Below are 24,553 nucleotides of genomic sequence, written 5' to 3'. Positions count from 1 at the left end.
TAAGAGGCTCACATCGAGTGACCCGTCGACCTCTCTGAGGATCGGCTAAGTGGAAGAGTTCTGGTGCTAAAGGCGGACGAGACCAATTCTAGAGGCCGACGGGTAGCTTGTCTCGTCGGATCACAAAGGCAATGATATCCAGTGTGCTAAATGAGAAGGCTAGAGGCCCCCGGAAATCAGCTATCTTGTTGTTTGTTCCCGCTTGACTCTGTCCTGTTACAAAAACTGTTTACGTATGCTCGGATTTCTGCTTCGCCAATTCTTTGAGCTCCTTCCTATTTTATAAGTGAACTATTTTTGAATCTATTCGGTGACAAACCATCGTGGGAACGATCTACACGAGGGCCTAATCCAATTCTTGGGCCGCAAGTCTTAGCAGGTACGGCTTTCTTAGATTTCACTCTGAAGCTGAAGCTAGTCCTATGCGTGCATGACATAGTAAGCACCTCTCTTCATCAGATATGCTGATAAGCTAGGTGCTCAAGAGGGTCCTGGGAAAGGTGAAGGTGACGGCGAATGCCTTGGTGGGCATGCAACGTGCATGAGCGCTGCCTCTTTCACGTTCGTGCGAATGTCCCTTGCTGAGGTTACCTTCTAGTGGAGCCTCTCCTATTCCGAGTTGCCCCTGATAATTCTTCCTTCCGCCACTTTTGCCTTCACCGAGGACTGCTGCCTGGCCTACAGCAGTTCATATATCTGCAATCAACCGCTCCGGAGCTGAGGAGTAAGCAAACCCCTATATCGGCGGTGGCAACGTTACCTCGAACAGTATCCTGCCTTGTCATCACGCCATATTATCTTTGAAGGATGGGCTAGGTGATCACCGGCGTGGGCAAGGTAACGTATACTGGTGCGACCTTCTAGTTCTATGTTCAGTATCAAGGGTGAGAGTACCTTGTCCGTTTCTTCGGCTTCATGCACACCTAAGCAAAACAGGCATGAATTATAACTGGGTGAGAGGTGGTATTAAATCGTAGATACAAGGAGACACTCGATGGACGAGGGAGTATCTATTTTCCGCTGCCCATTTTCTTAGGCCTGCCTACTATCCCTAGTCCAATAGAAATCTGGACTACTAGTTGCAAAGTTTCCAATAATCCTTACGTACTTACCGAATTATAAGGATTGAAGCTAGTTAGATATTTTTGTAAGAGAAGGTAGGTACGCCTGATCAAGGTGGTCACAATGCAGGCAAGAAGGTAGGGGAGCAATGACTTGTATTGGTGTAAGACTTCAACCTGGCCCTCGCAAAGGAAGATGGGCGAGGGCCATTGTTTATATACCTGCTCAGGGGTTCGGCCCGGGCATCAGTCTGCGGTCGTGGCGCCACGGCGTAGCGTATGCCAGCTGGCAGTGTTCTAGCCAGTTGGTGACAAGTGGTGGGCGCGCACCCTGTGCGCGCAGTTGGTGTTTGGGGTGTCCTTTTCCTTACAATTTTATAAAATAATATTCGTAGATTTCCGCCTCTTCCAAAGAGAAATATAGACAAGTTGGTATAACGAATATTACTTCTCAGTTTGAATACAATGGCGGCTCTACTCGGTTTGATAACGGTTGCTGGTTGCACCGTAAGAAAAAAAAACGGAAGTTATGGGCTAGAGTCCCAAAACTAGGATCAGTTTGGTCACGGCAAGTATAACCGGGACATCCCTGGAACTCAGCTCGGCTCAGGGCAACGCTCAGTGCGCCTCAGCTCCTGCTCAGGTTTCAAGCCTAATACGGATTTGGCCAAAAACGTTGTCGGGGGTGAGTCGGGATCTAAAACAGAATTCTCTTAGCGTCCGAGGACGGTTAGACAAGAAACAGCCTCGCTTCAGCCCGGATCACCTTTGGCTCACCCCGGCTCAGCCTACGCTCACCAGTCACGTAATTATCAACTTTAAGCGACTCTCTCGGGGACGAGTTCTAGGCGTCGCTCTCCTAATGGCCTAAAAGAGGGCCCAGTAAGCAGGACCCATTCTATCTGCCTCGTCTTAGCAACAACCTTTAAAACGGAGGCCCAGAAATGGTCCCGAGAGTATAGCGTATTCACTCTCCGTTTTGAAAAGCTCTAGTTATCGTAATCTTATCTTATACTGAGTAACCTATAGATGAGGAGGCAATTTTGCTCTGTCTTACTACCTACCGCGCGACTGTTCCTTCCCTAAATAGATAAAAGACGCAGTTCCGCCCCTACCACCTACTGCAAGACTATTCTTTTCCATCCTACTAAATAAAGAGGCAGCTCGTTCTGTCCCTACCTGCTGCGCGATACTTCTCTCGTATTCCTTATATCCATTGTATTGTCACGAATCCCTATTCGTACTGGTTGGGAAGCGGGGCAGGGGCGGCGGGACCCGCCCCGGCCAATCCCGATTGAACAGAGCAGATGGACCCACAGTTGCTCTGTCGTGTGGAGAACAGAGCGATGTGCTCTGTGTCCCCACAATGAGAGCAACAAAGCCACTCTCTTATTGGTTACACAATTAGATATATACGATGACCGTGCCTGCGTTCTTAGATAGATTCTTGCTTGGTTCTTCAAGCAAGCAATACACATTCACTGCACTCATACACTTTGAGTGGCATTCCGATTTGGCTGTATTACCCGTGCGATAGGAGCTTGCCCTTTCTTCTATCTTCATAATTACCAACCCCAACATCCTGTGGAGCCCGTGCTCCCTTACAGACAGACGACCCTAACAGTCGAGTGGTTTGTAATACGTTGCTTGCTTCCCTCATCCTTGGTATTGATTGAACAGAGTGCTCATCGCACACCAACGACAACCTGGCTACACCCGGAGGTACGGACCCGGTCAGCGCTCAGCCAGAAGAAAACCCTGTGGAGTCCAGTGAGGACGACGTGGTCAGCGATTCCAGCAGTGAAGCAGGATCCGTACTATCGGAAGATACGCCTATCAGAGACGCAGACGCGGCCCCAGCTCAGGACAACGCCAGTGACGAAGGAGCCACGAACCTTGTGCAACAACTCGGACCCCTCTCACTGAACGACGACATGGTGACCAACGAGCAGATGGTGGCGGAGATCACCCAGTTGAGAACGGATCTGACGGAGGCCGGAACCAGGATTCGGGACCTAGAAGTGGCCAGAGCACCTCCCAAGAAGAAGCTGAAGATCCCTCACCCCAAACTCTACGACGGGGACAAAGACAAGTTCGAAACATGGAAAGATTCGGTGCTCTCCTACACGTCATACAACATCGACGAGTTGCCACTGCACAAGGATGGAGTGACGTACCTCGGTACAAGGCTTGTTGGGAAGGCGGCCACTTGGTTCGAGCCCTACCAAAAGGCGCTAGCGCTGCCGCCGTCGGACAGAAACCCGGAGACACACGCCATCATCCAGAAGGGGGTCAAAGAGGTTCTCGCGCGAATGGGAGAGTTCTTCGCGGATCGTCATATCCAGCGGAAGACGGAGGAATAGGTCAAAAAGTTGAGGTAGACCCGTTCAGTGGCTGAGTATGTAGTGGACTTCCAGACCTGCATGTTGCATCTCGATTGGTTAGTTCAGGGGCAACTGCTTGCGTTCTACGATGGCCTCAAGGACCATGTTAAGGACGAGCTTTGCAAGATGTCTCGTCCAGGGACATTAAGGGAGTACATCAACGCGGCAATTAACATTGACAACAGGTGGTCCCAACGCGAAGGAGAGAAGCGTAGAGAGAAAAAGGAGGGACGTTCGACAAGAGGCTATTATGTCAGCCAGGGCAACAAGGCCAACGATAAGAAAAAGAGACACACCCCGACTACTGCGTACGGCACTCACACAGGCCCAATGGATGAGAGCGTCGGCGCAATCTCGCAGACGCAGCCCAGGAACCAGAACCAGGGACAGCGTCCACCTCGCGACAAGAGGAACGACACTTGCAACAACTGTGGCAAGACAGGGCACTGGGCCAGAGATTGCCGACAGCCCAAGAAACAGGGACAGGGAAGACTTCCGAACGACAGAAGGGCACGCTCTGACGGATCTCAGACCATTGGAATGGTGCTGAAACACGTCGACGATTCTCAGACCATTGGGATGGTGCTGGAAGACAGCGATGAAGAGGGAGGCGCACCAGACTACGCCACCGGAGCGCTTGCCTACGGGCTTGCAGCAGCCTGGGGACTGGCAACCCCGCCAGCACCGGGAATGCCCCAGTACGATGGACCAAGCCCATGTCGCCTGGATGAGAGCCAACAGTCTCGGAGAGCTCAATGAGGAAACCAGATACCTAGACGAACCAGCTCCAGTTGAGAGCTGGGTTGGTCCAGAAGAACGAGCAGAGATTCGCCGCGCACGAAGACCGGCGGGATCTACCCAAGTTGGAAGAGCCGTCCTGGATATCCCTAGCGACAAGGAGGAAGGAGACGAGCCCGGAGACGCGCAACAGCTTGACCCCGAACACCCCGAACACCAAGAAGTGGATTGGGCGAGTTGCATCTACGATACATGCCGCACTCATTTTGCACCGAAGTGGCAGTTCGACCATTTTCCGGCTAGAATACCCGGAGCAGCAGTGGCTAGGGTGTATAGGCACATACCCACTTCGCAGACCCGAGTCACGACAATCTCGGAGGATGATCAGGAGTCAGAAATCCTGATAGAGCCTCTTTCATCTAAAGATTGCCGGGAAGGCAATACTAGTTGGAGAGCTTGCGAGAACATCGACTGTGCCATCCACCAGAGGCAGAAACTAGTGGACTGGAACAGAACGCGGCACTACCACCTAAGGAGGGTCAACCAGAAACGCCAGCGGGTCGCTAGAAAACAAGAAAAGCGTGCCAAAATCGCCGAAGGAACCCTCAGGAACTCTTGGAAGAGTTCCAGCAGCTCAGCAGACTTGAACATGACCCTTGGTCAGCCCTGAGAAACACCAGAGAAGAGAGACTGCAGCGCTACGAACAGCAGCAGATACGTGAGCGTTTGGGAAACGGCTCGCGGGCCTCTAGCAGGCCCGGAGACGTCGAGTAACCCTTATGCCCACACGGATCAATACCGGGGACCAGAGGCACCCTACGGTCGGATCCGCCAGAAGCCCTCAAACCCAACCTCACTTGGGCGAGCAGGTCGTCGGCAGAGTCGAGGCGGAGAAGAATTTCCCACGTGGGCTACACGTTCAAGCCCAGTGCGAATGGAGGTCGAAGAAACCTCAGGAGCCAGTTACGCTCCTAGCAAAAGTCGACAATGGGAGTGACCGGAACATTATTTCGGAAGACCTCGCCAAACGACTCCGAGTCCCGTGGAAGAAGAAGAAACTGCCGTTAGTACTACGGACCTTCGACGGAGAGCTCATGAAACATAACGGGGGGCGTTGTGAGAGAGAAACCCAGGAACTCTTGATCACGGTCGATGGACAATCCCTCAACGTCGTTTTCGATATCCTGCCTCTGAGCAAGCAGATCGACATCCTGCTAGGAGACCCTTGGATCGAAGAATACAACCCCGACGTTTGGTGGAAGAAAGGCGAGAAGTACCTTACTAGCCGCCAGAAAGAAAGCCGAGGCTCGGGACGCCGACCTCGAAGAACAAGCCGTCAGAGAAAAGACGAAGGGCCGCCTAAAGATACCGGCAGGAGCCAGGATCGCTTTGCAGGCCAACGCAGGGATCAACAACGGTCGACTGAGCCAGGAAATGAGTTCGAGGACCTAGAGAGGTTCGTCATGCTCATTCACGCTAGCGAGCCAGATGAGGACGACTTGAGCAAGACACCGGATGAGTTCAAGGGCTTACCACACGAATACTTGAAGTACGACATCTTCAGAGAAAAGATGAGGGACGAATTACCCTCACACGGTCCATTTGACCATGAGATCAACCTCAAGGAGGGTGCAAGACTCAGGAAGCACAAGATCTACCATATGACCCCACAGCAAGATGAGGCTATGAAGAAATACCTGGAGGAGAACCTACCCAAAGGCTTCATCAGGCGTTCACGGTCACCAGTGGCGTATCCAGTGATCTTCGTGCCGAAGAAGCATGGAAAACTACGCATGGTTGTGGACTACCGTTCACTAAACGAAGAGACGATCAAGAATCGTTACCCGCTTCCGTTGATTACCGAGATGAGAGATCGGCTTTTCGGAGCTCAGTGGTTTACGATACTTGACCTACCTTTTGCGTTTGGCCACATCAGGATCAAGAAAGAAGATGAGTGGAAGACGGCTTTTCGAACGAGACACGGCCACTTTGAGTACCAAGTGATGCCGATGGGCCTGACCAACGCTCCAGCATCGTTTCAGGAGATGATTGACCATACTTTACGGCAAGCGATAGACGACTTCGCTATGGTCTACGTCGACGATATCTTGGTCTATAGCAAGACCCTCAAGGAGCACAAAAAGCACGTGCACCAGGTGCTGAAAGCTCTTGCGGAAAAGGGACTCTCGGTTAACCACCATAAGAGCGAGTTCCACACGCAGAAGACGACTTTTCTGGGATTTGAGATATCGCCAGGGGAAGTTCGGATCGACCCAGCAAAGATTGCGGCAGTCAGAGACTGGCCCGCACCAGAGAACCCCACAGACGTCAAGTCCTTTACTGGATTTGTAGGGTTCTGCCGGATGTTCATTAAGGGATTCGTGGCTATCGCGCGACCGCTTCATGAACTCACCACCAAAGATACCCCTTGGGTATGGGAGGAAAGGCACCAGCAAGCCTTCGACTTGCTTAGGCAGAGGATGATCGAGGAGCCTGTTCTGAAGCTCCCCGATTTCAGCAAGCCTTTTGAAGTCGAAACAGACGCGTCAGACTACGCTCTGGGGGCAGTACTCAAGCAGAAACATGACGGCCACAAGCACCCAGTCGCCTACATCTCTAAGGCTCTCCACGGCGCCGAGCAGAGATGGCAGATTCACGATAAGGAGCTAAAGTCGATCATCTACGCTTTTGAGGACTGGCAACCATACCTCAGTGGAACGGAACACCCCGTACAGGTGTACACCGACCATCAGAACCTCCAACAATGGGCCAAGAAGCAGAAACTCAGCGGCAGACAGACGCGCTGGGCAGAGTTTCTCGCGCCATTCAACTTCGAGATCCACCACATCAAAGGCACAGAGAACGCCAGGGCGGATGCTCTTAGCCGGAGACCAGACCATCGGGTCAAGGGCGAGCAAGTGGAATCTCCACCGCTCTTTGAGAGAGACGGAGACGTGCTACGCCATCGGATCGAGGATTGGTACGACTGTTGCATGGTCTACAGGGTAGACTGGGCCAACGAGAAAGAATACTAATTCCAGGTTACTACCCCAGAGGAAGAAGAAGACCTTCCGTTCGGTACTACTACCGACGGCCTAGGCAAAGTCTGGTACGGAAACAAGATGTACGTCCATCCGGACGTCCAGGCGGAAATGATTAGGGAGCATCATAGCGCCAGGCTCAACGGACATCTTGGGCAAGCAAAGACGCTCGCCAGAATCCCGCAATGGTACGAGTTCCCCAAGATCAGGTCTAGGGTGAAAGAAGTACTAGAGGAATGCGAGGAGTGCAACAAGAGCAAGGCAAAGCGGCACATGCCGTACGGGCTCTTAGAGCCACTACCAGTCGCCGAAGATCCATTCAGTTCAATCACAATGGACTTCATCACCAAACTGCCACCCTCGAAGGACCTAGTTACGGATGTGGTCTACGACGCGGTTTGGGTAGTTGTGGATAGGTTTACGAAGTATTCGTACTTCGTACCCTTCAAAGAGACTTGGGATACCGCACGGTTCGCCAAGGTCTTTTGGAAGCACATCGGGTCAAAACACGGATGGCCAAGAGAGATCATTTCAGATAGGGACAAGTTATTCGTCTCCAAATTCTGGAAGAGTCTTACGAAGAGATGATGACGAGAGGCAAGCCTTCGACATCACACCACCCGCAAACCGATGGGCAGACAGAGCGGCTCAACCAAATCCCGGAAACCTACCTCAGGATCTACGTCAACTTTGAACAAGATGACTGGGTTGACCTCTTACCAAGCGCAGAGTTCAGCTACAACACCGCGGTTCTGGAAGCTACCGGAACTACACCCTTCTTCAACCTCCAAGCACGACGCGGATCTTAGGCAGTGACCACCTGCGGAAGCACCAAGCGCACCCCGTGCAAGAGTGGTTGCAGATCGGGTCAAGGAACTCCACGCTTACCTCCAAGGAAGACTCGAGCTAGTACGCCAGCATATGAAGGAGTACTACGACAACACAGGCTCGAGGGACCTCGCCTAGAGGAGGGGGATAAAGTTTATCTCTACGAAATTTTTGACGACAAAACGGCCAAGTAAGAAGCTGGACTTCAAGAGGATTGGACCCTTCAAGATTGAGAGAAAGGTTGCGACTTCCAACTACGCACTTTCACTACCTAGCTCGATGAAGCTAAGGACTAACGTCTTTCACATTTCACTTTTGGAACCAGCACCCAAGAATGCACCGCTGGAAGAAGACATCGAAGTCGAGGACTTCGAAGAGGAATACGACATCGAGCGGATTTTGGACTCACGGATCGTACGGGGAGAACTTCAGTATCTCATTAAGTGGCTTGACTGCGGGAATGAGGAGAACTCGTGGGAACCGGTTTCACTATTGAGTTGCCCAGAAAAGATCCAAGAATTCCACCAGCAAAATCCAGATCGGCCTAGGGAGCCTGCAAGGGCAGCTCCAAGACGCCGAACGCGGGCGCGCAGATAAGGAGGAGAAATTGCGCTGTCAGACCTAGCCCGAAAAAAGGGAAGGCAAGGGCTCGGGGGAGCCAAAGGCCAGCGCTTGGTCAATGTCTACCGCTCCCCAATCGGTGGAGAAGAGCGATACGGGGGGTGCCGCCTCGGGGGCCGCCAGGGGCTCGAGCCGCTCCTCCTCTTCCAGCTCCGCGACAGCGGCATCCTCGTGGGCTACGAGTCTCGAGATTTTGGCTTGAAAGGCGACACGCTGGCGGTGGACCCGTCGGCGACGGGCGGTCGCAAGCCTGCTCTTTTCGGCAGCAGCGGCGCTCTCCGCGGCAAACTCGGCGGCAGCAGCGGCGCTCCTTTCGGCAAATTTCGCGGCCGCCGCAGCTTGTAGGGCAGCAGCCTCCTCGTCCAGGGAGATGGCTTCTTCCCCGCTATTTCGATCTGGGTACGTTCATACTGAAGAGCGCGTACTGGGAGGCGTGTTAGGACTCCAGAAACCTCGAAGAAGAAGGGGTGCCTATGGTCGGGGCCATCTAGGCCGCAGTGCATGTTTCCAACGCGGGTGCACTCGGCACAGCGCTTAGCATTCGGAGGAGCCCGACAAGTCAGGGACTTCTCGCGGCAACGATACAGAAAGGCATGGCCTCTGTAGAATGGGAATAAGTAGCGGCGCGTCTTTGTCGCCGAAGTGTACTTTTCGCAATCGTTTTCTTAGGAAGGAAACTCATGGTTAGCCTCGCGCCGGGAAGACGTTGAAAAGGGAAGGGATCACTTACCAGAGCTCCCGGTCGCCAGCAGTCGTTGGCTTCGGGACGAAGCCTAGAGAGGAGGGGCATCGTGTTACGATCCTGGTTCAGGCGCGCAGGAGGCTGCACGGAGCCTCCCGCTATTGGCTGACGCAAGGAAGTGGAGTAGTTCCCCGCTTCGCTCAAGTGCAGCCAATAACGGGGCGGTCAGTACGATCAGCATGGTCAGGGCGATCAGTGAGAGAACTGATCGCACTGAGCACACTGACCGCACTGATCACCTAGGACCAACGCTCTGATTGATCCGCCTTAGATAGATATATACGACGACCGTAGCCACGATCTTAGATAGTTCTTGCTTGGTTCTTCAAGCAAGCAATACACATTCACTGCACTCATATACTTTGAGTGGCATTCCGATTTGACTGTATTACCCGTGCGATAGGAGCTTGCCCTTTGTTCTATCTTCATAATTACCTACCCCAGCATCCTGTGGAGCCCGTGCTCCCTTACAGACAGACGACCCTAACAGTCGAGTGGTTTGTAATACAAATCTAACTAACTTGGTGGTAGTTTATTAAGTATGAGCTGCCCGAAATACTTAAAAGAGAGGGTAAAAGGATAGTACAGAATAAGAGGATAAGAAGGTTTGGTACGAAAAGCCACTTCTTTATTTAGGAAGGCAGCTATAGAATTGTAAGGAAAGGACACCCCAAACACCAGCCGCGCGCACAGGGTGCGCGCTCACCACCTGTTACCAACTGGCCAGAACACTGGCAGTTGGCACAAGCCACTACACCACGCTATGGCGCCCCGGGCCTGAGCCCCTGAGCACGTATATAAACAGTGGCCCTCGCCCACCTTCCTTTGCGAGGGCCAGGTTGAAGTCTCACACCAATACTACTCATTGCTCGCCCACCTTCTTACCTGCATTGTGACTACCTTGATCCGGCGTACCTGCCTTCTCTTACATCCAACACTCGCCAGCCTCATTATCATGCTCAGAACAAGGAATCCAGCGAGGCATGTTCGTGACATAACAACCCTGGAAGCGCGGAGTAGCAACCTCCAAGCACGTATTAGAGTAGGATTGGGTGGTCGCCGTTAATGGTTTTCACTCAAATCGATAGGTTTCTTCTCTTAGGTCTCAGCAGGAGCGCAATCACTTCTCTCCGGTACATTGAGCGCAGCTGCCACCAACTTGCGATTTTAGCCGTAGACATTATTGTGCTAGATATAGAGCGCCGATTACACCTTCCAGATAGCCATCCCCAACTTTTATAGCCCACTGAGTCCTCTGCTACGTCTCTTCTGCCTACCCCGCACTACTGGACCCCGCTTTGCGAAGCATTAACGGGGAGCGCGTTGACCAAATAACCGCTGCTGTGACCATCACACTGGACGGCTCGTCCGGGAGACACTGCCGAACAAGCTGTCCATTTAAAGCTTGCCAATTGCTTGCGCCGCGATCTCGTAGGCGATCTGCGTCCGACGTAATCACAGGAACGCTTTAAACGCTTCTTGATGGTGGCGAGCGTCTCGTCCTCAGGCACGATACCACGTTCCCACACGAGCTACAAGATACTCTTGTGACTCGGGGTTTCGAGTATCTCCGCGGCTATCCGACACCGGATGAGATCCTATTTCTTCGCACCAAGAACCACAATTTGTAATACGTTATTGCTGACCAAAAGGTATTTAGTAATGTCAACCGGGAGGTCCTTTCCGTTATAGGAGTGCCTTCGGATAGTCAAAGGGTGTGAGTTCACCTTCATGAAGATGTTTAATGGCCAAGCGACGTCCATGGTGCTCCATTCTTTGCTAATTTTCTTGACGTGAGTCGCCGGCCTAATATACCTGACCCTCCACTAGAGTGACCCGTCGAAATATTGGGCCGAGGGTAGCAGCTCGCGTAGACTTTTCGAGATGGTTGACCGCAACTTATACTGCTCTTTTGTAAGGGCGAAGTGGAACTCCCGAATGGTATTTGTAGGCGCAACGGAGCTCGGCCCTACAATAAGGGACTTGAGAGCTTGATAGAAGCGTGTCGCTGGGAAATGCGGCCTCGCCGCCTGCAGACTATACATAGTTATCGATCTTCATGGTGAATTCTGTCAAATCTGCGTAAAAGAGCTGCTGCTTACTAGGTCTATTCCCTTGACTAATTCGCTGTCTCTTCTGCGGCGGATATTCTCCCGCGGGTGGCGCGGCCCTAAGTCTCTGGCCTAGAAGAGAGCGAAGGGCTTAACTAGGCGACGAAGCTCCCGTGGCCGATACGGCGTCTAGAATCTGGACCGAAGCAGAGCGGGCGGGCTGGCGCGGCTAAAGCGGCACCTAACTATTTCCTCGCACGGATCAAAGGTCGCCAATACTAGGTACGCCAAGCTACAGGCCATTATAGGCGTCCGGAGTGGCGAAGTGGCGCTAGTTAGCTGAGGCTGGAGGACCGGGCACAGGACTGGGCGACGTGATAGCAGGCGCCGAGAGTAGGCCGCCGGCGCTATCATAACCTACCAAGGGTGGTTGCGTGTTTTGAGAAGGCGCATTGGTGGTCTAGTCTATGACGTAGACGAAGCGGGATTGGGTCACGGGAGCATCAGCGTCTATCAACTGAAGAGCTTATGGCGCCTAGCGCCTCGGGTAGAGTAGCAAGATTCTATCTAGGTCTATCCGAGTGATTCGACACGGCGGGACTCGGCTTATCGCTTAGGGCCGGTGACGAGAGCTCGACGTAGGTGCTTCTAGGGACGCCGAGCCAAATGTCAGCTTCGCGAAACATAAAAATGGCTCAGGCAGCGGGCGGGCGTGACTTACGGCTACGGTGCCGGCTGTGTAGTAAACGTTCCTACGCGGATTGGCGAAGCGAGTAGACGGCGTGGATGTGGACGTGGACAGAGCCACCCATGACGGCTGTCGCGTTTTGAAGAACGAGTGGACAGTGGCATTCGACGAGGCGATCTGATGGAGATCGACGACGAGGGGATGGGGAGCTCCTACAGGCGTCTGCGGCGGCATAGCAGCCTCTAGCCAGCCTGGTGCCGAGGCGACGGCGGCGGCGGGCCCTAGCAGAAAGGTCTGCTATGTTTCGAGATTGGCAGAGACGATGTCAGATGAGCGCGGCGCCAGGGAGCCAAGTGGTGCTAGGCAAATATACCATCACCAGGAAGCGCCTAATGTGACGGAAGAGGGAAGAGGGAAGAGGGAAGAGGGAAGAGGGAAGAGGGCCGAGGCGGGCTGACGGAACGCCAGGACTGGGCGAGGTAGAGCGGGAAGCACCTACCCTCTAATCCGACTCGCAGTTGCCGGTGAAATTTAAGATGGAGGTGAGGAGGGAGGTGTAGGGCGGTGGGAGCGAGCGAGACGGGACGGCCGGTCGAAGAATTGTAGGCGGCAAGACAGTAAAGCTCGGGCGTACGATTGGCGATCCGAGGTTTTCTTGTTCTCAGAAACGCCGGTATCTGGCCCGGCGTATTACAATCAAGCTTCCCAGCGACGGGCTCGGGGAGACTGGCGGGCGTACGAGCTTCAAAGTCGACCGGGAGATGGGCAGTCGGGGCCGGCTCGTCGCAGAAAGCAGCATACAAACACGGCGAGCCGAGAATCTGGGCTGCAGGGGGGCAGAGCTGGCGGGGGTTGGACAAAGACTCCCTTTACGTCCTTTGCGGTAATTGCCAGGTGCATTGGTGGCGAGAAAGCAATCGTTGTGGTGTGCGGATTGCAGCGGTCGGGCTGGGCTCTCGACGACGACCCCTGTGACCTAAACAATGGACACGGCCCAGGGCTGCGCGAGCTGAGGGTGCACTGTTTCTTCTGCTGCCAGGGGTGTCGCGGTCTTGGTTAGTGGGATCCACCATGACCACCGAATAAAGAGCGCTACCGGGTACTCCGTAGCGGTCGGCCAATCCGTTACAAATTACAGCGGGAGACGAGAGGGCGGGAGTCACTTCAAAATCCCCTAGCTCTTTGCCGCCTATAGCACACAAAAAACACGTAACGAGTCAAAGAGTGTAGACGCTAGAAATACCGCCGTACGCCTAGAACTTGGAAACCATCGCATTCGACCGACTACAACTCGACGACGAAACCCCGCTAGCAGCACAGTCGAATCAACGACCAGACACTCGCCCTAACCGCCGCAATGGCCGCCCTGGTGCTCCCGCTGGCGCAATTGAAGCTGGTGCCCGGCCCGAGCCCGATCACGGCCGAGCAGCGATACTGGCGCTCCTTCAAGAGCCAAAAGTCGCACACGTCGACGGCGGCATGGCCCATTCGCGCATTAGCTTCCCCGCCCTCGGCCCCGGTGCCGCTACCGCCTCGCACTCGCTCGTGGCCCCCGCCAAGGCCAACGACCTATTCGCCGTCACGTCAGACCCGCGCGTCGAGCTTTTCTCGGTCCGCAAGCGTGAGCCCCTCAAAACCATCGGCCGCTTCGACAGCGATACCTACAGTGGTGACATCCGCCCCGACGGCCGTGTCCTTGTCGCCGGCGAGGACTCGGGAAAGATACAGATCTTTGGCGTAGGCGGCGGCACGCGCGCCGTCGTACTCAAGACATGGCACGTCCACAAGCAGCTCGTCTGGGTCACACACCGGTCTCCGACCGACCTCACGACACTCATAAGCGCCAGCAACGACGAGTTCATCGTACATTTTGACAAAGCCCGACATCACGAGGATACACGATCAGACGTAGTGTCCGGCACAACGAACGCAGGGAACCTCCCCTTGGAGTCTGGTCTGCGACGCCCGCGACGAGAGGCCAGGATGACGATGTGGAGGTTGATGCATGACGTCAGGGGGAAAGGGCAGCATCGCTGAAATTGAAGAAGTCGTCGTCACATCCTATCGAAGTCTTGCAGAGACATAAAGTTGAATAGCCACTGCGTCGCGGCCGCATATGACACGTTGAGCGACCGTATCCGCGCTGTCGGGATGTCGCTGGCGTAGATCCAGCACACGTCGATACCGGGGTGGTACAGAGTAGACTGGTTAGATCTGTATGGCCCTTGCGGGCGGCGTAATCGAGCGGCGTTCTGTGAACTTGACACAAAAGCTCGGCCCAAATTTTAGCGGGCGTAGGGCCCACAGAGCTTACAATGCTGTGTCCCATACTCACTGTTTGCGGCAGCCTAGGCATATTTGTTGAGTTGAACGTGTCGACTGCGCTGGGTATTGTCGTGCTAGATGGTCAGCGCTGATTGCGCCTTCTATCGAATACCTAGACAATCAATGCCCCGCAATCCTCCGAGTCCTCCGCCGCATTCTCTTTGCCTACCCCGCGCTGCCTGGATCCCACTTTGCGGCTTTTTTTTCCGGTCCAACTGACGCTGCACCTCTGTTATCAACTCCATTCCTTTACCAATATCCATTGTCAACCATGAAGACCCCGCCCCTATGTCACAACGGCACAGCGCGGCTGCTGCTGTGACCATCACGCCGGACGGCTCGTTCGGCGAGACACTGCCGAACGAGCTGTCCATTTAAAAGGCTTGCCAATTGCTTGCGCCGCGATCTCGTAGGCGATCTGCGTCCGACGTAATCACAGGAACGCAGGACTTGGCACAGCCCTGTCACGGCAGAATTGCGAAAGCGGTATGGCCGGACTTTTTGGGCACTCATGTTTTGCTGTCGAACCATGTTCAACCTCTTCCGCACCAGCACGTGCGATCAAAACCACCAGCTCTTTCCAGGTGGGCTTTAGCAGCTTTAACACGTTTTATGACTAACTTAGCTAACCGCTACGTTGTACAGGTCGTTCTTAAGTCAATCTTGCTCCTCGCTTCCGACTCCCGCCTTCGTCGACCGTCCCAATCCACAGCCTGTAGGGTCGCTCCCTAGATCGCCTCTTGGATATTATCGAACCGGGTGTCCACTCCCTCCCGATGCGAACGTTATGCCCGCCACTCTAGACTCTGTCTCTGTCTCGCTCCACGATGCTATAGGAGACCAGGAATTGGGGTTGCGTACGGCTCGCTTCGAGACCCGGTTTTTGTCTCTTGTACCAAGTTTGGTCTCCAAAGACATGGTTTCTTGACCGCGCGCTTATGGACACCCAAGCAGGTCCCAGCTTTGCCAGAGCCGCCGACAACAGGAACAGCCCACTGCCTACCGGCGGCGACCGTTGTCACACAGCAGTGGGCGGGACAGCCTGTCACTGCATACCTCTGGGTATCCGGTTGGTCGAAGACCTAGCAGCTCCCGGTGTCTGAGGATACAACATTTTGCGACCGGATCTCGCACTGATGGAATTGAAGACCAACATACAATCACCAAACTCAGCAAGCACTCGACAAAGATTCGGTGGATTCCAACTCAGCAGACTAGCCTTCGAGGTCATGAGGAAGAGCAAGACGAGGACGAACAAGAGCAGTTACAAACACATACAGCCGCCCCAAACGCTTATGCCTCTACATAACACGAGCGTTAGATCGAGTCCTCCGCGACATTAGCGACCGCGGCGGGTAGGCTCAGTAATACACCTTGAAGCCTTCTCTACAGCAGACTCTAGTTCTCTCGCAAAATCGTCCTTGCCTTGTTTCTGTGGTGTTCCGCGCTTTCTCTTCCGATTCCGACCATTCGCGTCTATTAAGCCGAGAGGTTGCCCACCTCGGAACTCAGCTCGCTCAAACTGTAGCTGCTCTGCTTTCTTTTCTTTTACGACTCCGCTCTCTAAGATCTTCTGTAGCAGAGTCTTTTCGGCTTGACCCTGGCGTTCGTCCTCTATTTTAGAGTTCAACGTCCTTACTAGGACCACCTTCATAAGGTTCTGAAGAGGGTCGTCTTCAGAAGGAGGCATTATTGGTGTCGAGATGTGGAACGCGCCGTTGCGCCAATGGCACTGCTGAGTAGCTTCCGCAACGGAAGCGCCTCCCGAGTATGTCCCTCACTGGTTCACCCGATAGTAGTGTCGAGGCGTGAGTATTCGACTGGACGGATCGTCGCAGCGTCGCTTGCGTTGGGAACGCGTCACGGCGGGTTATCGCGAGGGCCGCGTCGTAGACCGGACGCCAATGGGAGGTTCTCTGCGTTCGTTGTGCTGGGCACTGCGTGAAGGCGGACTCTGGTCACAATGCACGATGAAGTTGTGTTTCTCTCTATACTGATAACCTCGCCCTTGGCCCTGCAGGGTGGGTCGCTAACCGAGGTCAGCCACGCTAATTGGAGAACATGGCCAGCCTGTGCATTGGCAAGGGTTGGAACGTGATGACAGAAAGCTGAGAACTGCAACTAATTGTTAAGCGTCTGACGCCACGAAAACATCGAGGTTGCTCTGGGAGCCTATGCCAGCGTGGCGGAGCCACGCTCCGTCTCCAAGCCGTAGAACGGACCTGCTCAGACAGTGGATTTCTATTCCCTGAGGCTTGCTAATCTGAAGTCGGCCCTGTAACCTGCGTTAAACTGGGATTATTTGCTATAGATCGCTACCTACAGAGATTTTAGTCGCTCTAGCGCTGGGTTGGCGCTATTGCACCCTTCGCCTTAGGCGACACTTGGAGGTGCAAAAGCTCCCGCAATTCGGTTTTGCGCGGGGCTTTCAGGCCCCTACCACCGACATAGAACTCTACGCACCCGCATTGATTCTAGCCGAAGCAGCTGGGCGCACAGGGACGACCCAGCAGCCAACATCCAGATTGCGGAGAGGAATGGACGGATGCGGTGCGCTAAATCTGCGATTACACTGGACATGGCCTAGCTCTACATGTGTACGACTAAGGCTAATAGGTACAATTCCATGCATGCCATGCCGAGAAGCAATTCATTGCGCACTTTGTGAGCAGGCACATCTTTCTCGAATCCGTCCTGTGGCGTATAGCCATTATACTTCAGGTCCTCGAGCGCAACGGCCCCTACGGAACGACCTGAACCACTCCCGCGGTTTCGGATTATCATTCGTAGGCATAGCTTCGAGATGAGGATACTTGCGGGGAAGACAAGGTGCTATTGCGACGGTAGCGACGAGGTGAAGCTAAGAGCAGCATCATGCGCTGTTATTATGGAGCGGGGCTGAAAACCGCGGTCGGCTGGGCTTGGTTTGCTGCCCAGTCGTTCATGGTCGAGCAGTGGCGGTGCTGGCAGCGAAGGGCGTGAAGAACCGTCTTCTCAGATACAGGACAACAGTACGAGTTCGTGCAAATGCGCATGTGAACCCACCCCACTGCAAATTTACTGTGAACATCAGCGACATGATGTCTTCTGATCTGATTCTGCGCCATTCTGCGCACGAGGGCGTAACAGCGCGACGCGACTCGCCGGGGTCGTGGTGCACGCAGAATACCCCTTGACGTTGCAAACCCTTGAGTATATCTGCTCGGAGTGGTCCATTACAACTCCAGCAGTGTACAAATCGCTCTCGATAAGTAGCTGGTCATCCGGAAAAGCCCGAACGACGTCGGCAAACTTGCTCTCTACTCCCGGAATAGAGAGATTGACACCTATGGAAAAGGAAAAGAACAACTTAGCCTAGATAGCCAAGTTCAAATACTAGCTCAGCATCTATGCCGCCCCGTTGAAGGAGTGTAGACATATCCGTGGCGGGAAAGGCTTTGGCTAGTAGGGCTTTCTTGCCACCGCACTTGTGGTTCTAGGAGCCTCGGTCGCGTCGTCGAACTCGTTATTGTCCTCCTCGCTTAACGAGAAGTCTTCAGCACCAGCTACAACCAGCTTCTACTTACATTCCGAGATGACCTCCTTTTCGTGTCCCTTCCACAGCAACGCGAGGGCGTCAAACAGTACGGCCTTCCCACGCAAAACCCACGGTTTGTCCCGGCCTTTGTTCGCCCTCGATAGCGTAGAGCTAGACCGACACTGAACCCCTATTTGCGCCGAACTCTACTTGGTATATATAGAGCTCTTCCGAAAGAATGTCGGCTTGGATCGCCGCTTTCCCTTCCCCTGCTCCAACTCCATTCTATCTAATGCTGCCCCCAAAACTTTGCACCTCTCGGACTCACAGCGCGTCGCCGAGCGAAAGAAAAGGAAGTCATCAGATCAACCATGTGACGTGCTAAAGCCGTCTTCTATTTGGGAATCGCTTCCATCTCATTCGGATCCCCTATCCATATATCCACGGTGTGCCTGACGAGACCGACACCCACCAAACCGGCGGTCGCGAACGACAACTATCTTGCTATGGCTCTCATTAACCCTGTCCACGGCCTCGTAGTGCCGTTTCTCTACATATTCACCATCCCTCTCGCTATATTCGCCGGTATTACGACGGCTTTAGTATTTTCGGTCCTTATATTCCATATCGCTATTATCTATCTCGATATCGCCCCTACGCTTATTCCTTAGTATTTTGTATCTCGTAGCAGACCCTGTATTCTACTATCTCGTGCCGCTTCCTGTACGGGCAACCACGGGCATTAGCACAGCTTCTCGTGAGACGGCCGTCGTATATCGGTATCGCCCCCGGGCAGCGTCGGTAGCGGAAGCGGATATAGTACGCCGCCCCGGCATCGCCGTTCCCGTCCAGTACCAGCCAGCTATACCAATAGCACTATTTGGGCCTAGGCGGCCACCGTAGCCCTAACCACCACCGCCGCAAGAGCAGCTATAACTTCGGCGCTACTATACAAGCACGTTCCCGCTACTCTAGTTAAGTAAGCCTAACGTCCCTTAGAACTATTACGCCTATCTACGAAGACGAAGTAACGCCCCTCATTACCGAGTCTAGCCTGACGCCGTCGGTAGACATAGACCGTAATTTCGAGGGCCTCGGCGGCTGGCAGCCAGACGACGACGGCGACGGCGCTAACTAGGCCAATATCAACTCCTAGCTTAAACTACCCCTCAAGCGGTCTTCGACCCAGCGATCGCAAAGCGCCGGCCGCGTTACGCCGGGCGAGGGGATATAGCTAATAATAAAAGAGATATGTCAAGATAGCCAGAAAGATAAAGACTAGGAACGGCACTTCTATCATAGCCCCGGCAAAGGGCTAGTGTCTCCAAATAGTAGCCGCTTTAGAAGTATGCAGATGCCTACGGCGTTAATAACACTGACTAAGGAGTATAGATACTCCCCCGATCTAATATCGCCGAGGGTAACTAAGAAGCTATCGGCTTGAGACGGACATAGCATGCATACATTATGCTCCTGCATCCTGTCGAGAAGTTCTCGGAGAGAAAATGGCGCTAGCGCCACAGAGACAATATAGATTCTAGAACATTTTTACCCCCTTCCCCTTTTTGTACCATGGCGTTAGCTTCACGCAAGGTTATTTCTTGGGCGCGGCCTCTTTAAAAAAGGCATTTGGACCTAGCAAGTTGGAAAAGGCGGTATTCCAAGTGTAATGTAATCCAGAACTGGCTGTCGCTGGCATCCGGGAAAGGGCGCGCCGCTCACGCGGCACAGCGCGCTCGCTGCACCAATAGAGCTGCACCTACTCGCAACTTTCCACTATTGTACTCTTTAACTTCTCTCCTTCCCTCGTTAGCTCGCCATTCTGCTCCCTAAGGTCCGATTGGAAGTTTACATTTGACGACAGGGCCACGTGTTCCAAGTCAAAAGCTAAACCTCAGGTGGCAGGAAGAAGTGGTTAACGGAAACAATGGATACGCAAGTTAAATCTCTCTATATTTCGTACGGGTGTCTAGTGTTACAAGGGGGGGGGAAGACCCAACCGATCCGCAGCCTAGATAACATTCTGCCATCATCCCCCAGCATAACTTTGAGCGCGAGTCAGAGGGCTCCCTCGAGGGGTAAACGGTGCGCTCGAGACAGCCTCAACATGCTTGCTGCGCGCCTGCCGGGGTGTGGGATGCTAGCATGGGGAATTCGTAAGGGGCGAGGTGTTCTCATCTAGGTTGATCGGCATGGAGAGGCCGCGAAATAGCTTCGAAGGAGGACATAATTTCTGGCAAAACCGTTGGCGGGTCATCACTTTGGCCATCTTCTACAAATCCGTGCTCCGCAGCAACGCCGTAAAGCCCCCTTTTACAGGAGCCAGCACCTCATTAGGTAGTTTGCCTTCGGCAAACCCGTAGCATAGGTCCCTGTAAAGGAATTCCATACTGTAAGGATAAGGTACCTCGGCAACCTTGGCTATCTCGTCGACGATTTTCTTCAGAATATTTCCGCTGCGCATCGGGTGTGTGGCCGCGATGTAAAGATTCTCGGTTATGAGTGTAGCGCTTGTGTTCTGGTTCCGGTAGTTCTTTTGCATATTGTTCTCGACAATGGCATCAACGATGGCTGTTTGATAGATGTAGCGGCAATGAACTAGCGTCTGTGGCGAATCCTCTGGGACTTCGTGATATAAGAGCTGTCCGGCGGGGTCGCACCCGTACATACCTGGATCCCAGTCTCGAGTCAGCCAGCCGGGGTAGCTGAGGTTGCCCAGTGACTTGGGCCAGGCGCCGACACCGTCCCAATCGATAATACCAGTGAGGTTTCCGTACTTGTCGACAAGGAAGTTCTGCAAGCTGAAGTCCGGGTGGGCGAGGACAAAGGACTGACGATAATCTGCAAAAAATTCGTCCACGCAGTCGATGAAAAACTCCAGAAGTCGCTTTTGGCCACGCAAGAAATCCGTGCCAGGGTTGTACCTGTCGAGCGCAGTGGTATAAAACTGCTTGGCTTTCCCGTAAGGACCACTGGAGCGGTAGGCAGGCATGTAGTTATCTTTGTCCAGGCGCGCATCAGATTCGACAGAGTCCCGCTCACGGCGGTGAACAACCTGTTTCACCTGACCCTTGCTGTCAAACAACAATCGGCCGCCCTCGTTATACGAGAACTTGCTCAACTGAACCATTGCTGACGCCACCCCCTTGAGCACGTGAGTTCGGCGGCTGGTGCGATTTGCTTCCGAGGTCTCGGCATGCCAGAAGTCGTACAAAGAAATGCCAGGGATGAAGGAGAGCCAGATGTGCGGGCATTTGAGAGGGTTGTCGCAAGTTTTTTCGTATCCAAAGACTTCGGGGACGGGGATTGTGGTGCGATTGCGAATGAGCTGCATTGTCCGAGCTTCTGATTCCAGCTCGTTGGTGCAAAGGGTGTCCCAATAACTGGGTATCCCGTTGATGGGGATTTTGAGAAGCCATATTTCTTCCCTTTTGTCTTTGAAGGTGAATTGGACTTCAAATAGGATGTTGTAGGACCCATGATGTGGCTGTCGAACAATGGGTAAGTGAAGCAGACTACGGTCGGGATATGCGCTGTTCCAGATCTTTTTGGCCTCTAGGGGAATTTCATTCTTTCGAACGACAGCGAGGACCGGGCGAAAGGGCGCCAGCTCATCCTCCTCGGCATCAAAGTAATTCGCAGCCATAACGGAACACAGGCTGTGCAAGGTAGAAAAGCGTGGAACAAGATTTTCTTGACGATGAGAAGAGATGCCGCGAACGGAAATGCAGTAGGAAAACACAGGAGTGTGGAAATGCAGACGGACCTAGGTAGTAGCTAGGTAGGTAGGTAGGTACCTAAGGCATGGAGGTAGGTCGGTATGTACTTGTCTATTTCGTAATGTTGAGTTGGCTGGCAACGACGTCTTAAATCATGGAAGAATTGTTTTGCGCAAAAAGTGCTGCAACGACGGCGGAACCGATCGGTTCTTATTTGCCTCCTAGATCAGTACCTACGTGCCAGTACCGCCCAGTTCCCGTCGCTGTTGGCTTCGTCCCTACCTTACCTTAGGTGAGGGAGGTTGACCGGGTACTGTGGTAAGGACTTCGAAACACGGACGGCCTTTGGGGTCTAGTGTCGGGTGGAGTTCCACCTGGGCCCCGCCTGGAGGGCACAGGCCACAGGTAGGGCTGGGCGGGTGTCAAACAAATGACGGCGGGCTACTCCGTACTGCGTCGGTACATACCTAGGTAAGGTACCTTACCTAACCTCCACTTCGGGACCCTTGGTGGTATCGAACACATGGAGAACAGCTTCTGCGGATCTGAGCTTACTATATCCACTCATCCAATTCAGATTCAGCGTATGATTGGTTAGGTGCCTAACCTGAGTTTAATCCTCTTCCCACAAATGTTTATTTCGAGTTGTCGACTGGTGCGGCACACGGCTGCCCAGGGCTCAAAACTTCCGAACCGGCCGAGGCGGTACGTATGAGTACCTACATAGCATTGAGTCGGAGCCTGCTCTACCCGCGGGTAGGTACGAAAGCCGACCCACCATACCACCGCCATAACCGTTAGTCTGACCTGGAGGGTAGTTGGATAGAAATGCACACGGGCAAGGGTGGTTGGTCATAGAAATGCACAGGCCAACGGTTACATGCAAGATGATAGTTTTTGCCCCACTAAGCAGGCAGGTATCTGGCCGCAAAGGATCGCTCGCCGTCTCCCTGATCCAGCACTCACCAATCAATCCACGCTCCTGCCCGCTTGGGCGGCTACATCAACTAACGCGCTAGCCAAGCGTTCCGGCGAGCCAATACCCCTCCAGCTTGGAAATCGGAAGCTCCCGACGTAGCGGTGATAAGGGACATCGCACTACCTTTGTGCCCCGCGGAGGTGTACACTCCTATATACCCCGGTCCCTGAATGCTTGTTGGCGTGGTACCTGGGAAGAAGCAAAAGGATATCGTGAATAAACCGGCTAGAAAATGGTCTTGATATGTGCTTGAATCAGAGGAGATATAGGCCTCTAGGATTCTAAAAGAGGCAATCATTCCAATGGCCATTACCTCCCTCGGCGAAAAAACCTTGACGTCGAGCCGTAATTACAGTGCTGCCCGGGGCCTTCAGATCTTGGAAAGTCCCCCGCTAGCAAAAGCTCGGGGATTGGACTGCATACACCTTCGCCTTGATCTTCGTCGTGCCTCTGGGTTGCCGGGCAGAAAGCTTACACGCGGAACTGTGCCTTGTAAGCGGCTGAACGCCAGTTGGGCTCTGGGGTATCTTGCTGTTAATTCGCTCAATTCGATTTTCGCCCCGTTTTTCTTCATCTGTCCGTCGCTAAATCTGGTCGACTTTTAATCCCTGGCCCTGGTGGCTGGTTTTCCAAGAGGACGGAAGTACAAACACCCCAACACATTTTGGCCACACCCTGCTGCTAATAGTGTCGTACGTAGTCGACTAAGACAGCAAAAGAAAGCCCTCGATCCGGCGCATCTTTGAAGGGTCTTGCAGCATTACCTGAATTCTCCGGTCTACCTAGCGGAGTATACGTACGTTATTATATTTACCGTACGTAATCAAGGCTCAAGCCCAAACTGCCAGGGCCTTGAAGTATCGATCCAACGAACTTTGAGGGGCTGGGGTGTACGTGTAACAATTGTGCCACTTTATGAAGCAGAGCGCGGATATACCTTACGCCTCGTATCTAAGGTACCCAAGGTACCTAAGGTAGGTAGTTGGTTCAATCTGCTCTCCGCGGACACAAATATTCCCCATTTGATTTCAGGTCGCCCGATGGCGCGGCACAACCAACACTTCGCCTACGCCTGAAGATGACCTTGCCAGAAGGTTGCTGTCGACAAGTCCCGCTTGGTCCTGTTACTGCCACACACCTACTTGTGCCACCAACATTTTCGTCTTCGCCGGAAGATGAAACGGCCAGATCCGGTCTAGTGGTCACCCGCCCGCTGCTTCGCCCGTCGTGGAACCTGGCTGATGAGGATTGATATCATGATATGAAAGAAGCCAAGCCGCAGCCCAAGGCGTAGTTTGTATAGAGGGAGGGTCTACCGCCGTGACCGTTGGGCCTTGACTCGTACGCTAAACACCTTCCGTGATTAGCGCACGAGCCGACGGTTAGGCCAAGAGTTTAGTTTTTCAGAGGCAACTCAGCCAGAAACATCATTAAGACAAGCGAGACACTCTTGGGCACCTGTTTTTGGCCCCCTTGCTGCCCGGGGACGGAGTTTTGCTCTCGCCTCGCCGGTTTCATGTTGCTGGGGACCCGGTTCGAGAACCAACTGGCAACTGGCCTCTGTGTACCGGTCAGACCAGACCGCTTCAGGGAAAGGCTTGCCGTTGGGGAACCCACAATCCGCTGGGAGGATTGGGTGTTGTGAAGAAGACATCGGCCGTCTGCAAGAGAGACATTGTATATAAACAGGACACCCTCTCCCTCATCCGGCTACATGTCTCATCACTCACTACCTACTCAAGCTTCACACGTCAATTCTTCTAGTATCTAGTATACCTCTTCAGAATCATCTCTTCCTTTCCCAGCTGGTCTGTCCGTCTCGTCCTTGATCTGCTGTCCGTACACTAGACATTCAAGAG

At 53.5% G+C, this 24,553-nt stretch overlaps 5 protein-coding genes across 5 annotated transcripts; 2 read left to right on the top strand and 3 right to left on the bottom strand.

Moving 5' to 3' along the window:
• Positions 1-1,210: 1,210 nt before the first annotated feature.
• Positions 1,211-1,433, top strand: B0T26DRAFT_728975 (uncharacterized protein; the record flags this gene model as incomplete). Its single annotated transcript, XM_060442930.1, has 1 exon — positions 1,211-1,433. A coding segment is annotated over one exon (223 nt), but the record flags the coding sequence as incomplete, so codon positions are not given.
• A 7,240-nt stretch (positions 1,434-8,673) lies between these two features.
• On the bottom strand, positions 8,674-9,550 carry B0T26DRAFT_806677 (uncharacterized protein; the record flags this gene model as incomplete). Its single annotated transcript, XM_060447193.1, has 3 exons — positions 9,404-9,550; positions 9,077-9,320; positions 8,674-9,047 (listed from the first exon to the last, which is right to left on the bottom strand). Exons 1-3 carry the CDS (start codon positions 9,461-9,463, stop codon positions 8,674-8,676), a joined length of 678 nt encoding a protein of 225 aa, XP_060292145.1. The 5' UTR covers positions 9,464-9,550.
• A 1,691-nt stretch (positions 9,551-11,241) lies between these two features.
• On the bottom strand, positions 11,242-12,388 carry B0T26DRAFT_680626 (uncharacterized protein; the record flags this gene model as incomplete). Its single annotated transcript, XM_060440515.1, has 3 exons — positions 11,242-11,445; positions 11,888-11,926; positions 12,188-12,388. 3 exons carry the CDS (start codon positions 12,386-12,388, stop codon positions 11,242-11,244), a joined length of 444 nt encoding a protein of 147 aa, XP_060292144.1.
• A 1,123-nt stretch (positions 12,389-13,511) lies between these two features.
• Positions 13,512-14,141, top strand: B0T26DRAFT_756444 (uncharacterized protein; the record flags this gene model as incomplete). The annotated part of the gene is made up of 3 exons (XM_060446099.1): positions 13,512-13,621; positions 13,654-14,017; positions 14,088-14,141. 3 exons carry the CDS (start codon positions 13,512-13,514, stop codon positions 14,139-14,141), a joined length of 528 nt encoding a protein of 175 aa, XP_060292143.1.
• Positions 14,142-19,925: 5,784 nt separating this feature from the next.
• B0T26DRAFT_728949 (uncharacterized protein) lies at positions 19,926-22,024 on the bottom strand. Its single transcript, XM_060442929.1, has one exon. It carries the CDS (start codon positions 21,640-21,642, stop codon positions 20,269-20,271), a length of 1,374 nt encoding a protein of 457 aa, XP_060292142.1. The 5' UTR covers positions 21,643-22,024; the 3' UTR covers positions 19,926-20,268.
• Positions 22,025-24,553: the final 2,529 nt, after the last annotated feature.

Source organism: Lasiosphaeria miniovina, assembly GCF_030549165.1.
Source record: "Lasiosphaeria miniovina strain SMH2392-1A chromosome Unknown B0T26scaffold_7, whole genome shotgun sequence".
In the NCBI taxonomy this organism is placed as follows: domain Eukaryota; kingdom Fungi; phylum Ascomycota; class Sordariomycetes; order Sordariales; family Lasiosphaeriaceae; genus Lasiosphaeria; species Lasiosphaeria miniovina.
This window is presented reverse-complemented; position numbering and strand designations above follow the sequence as displayed.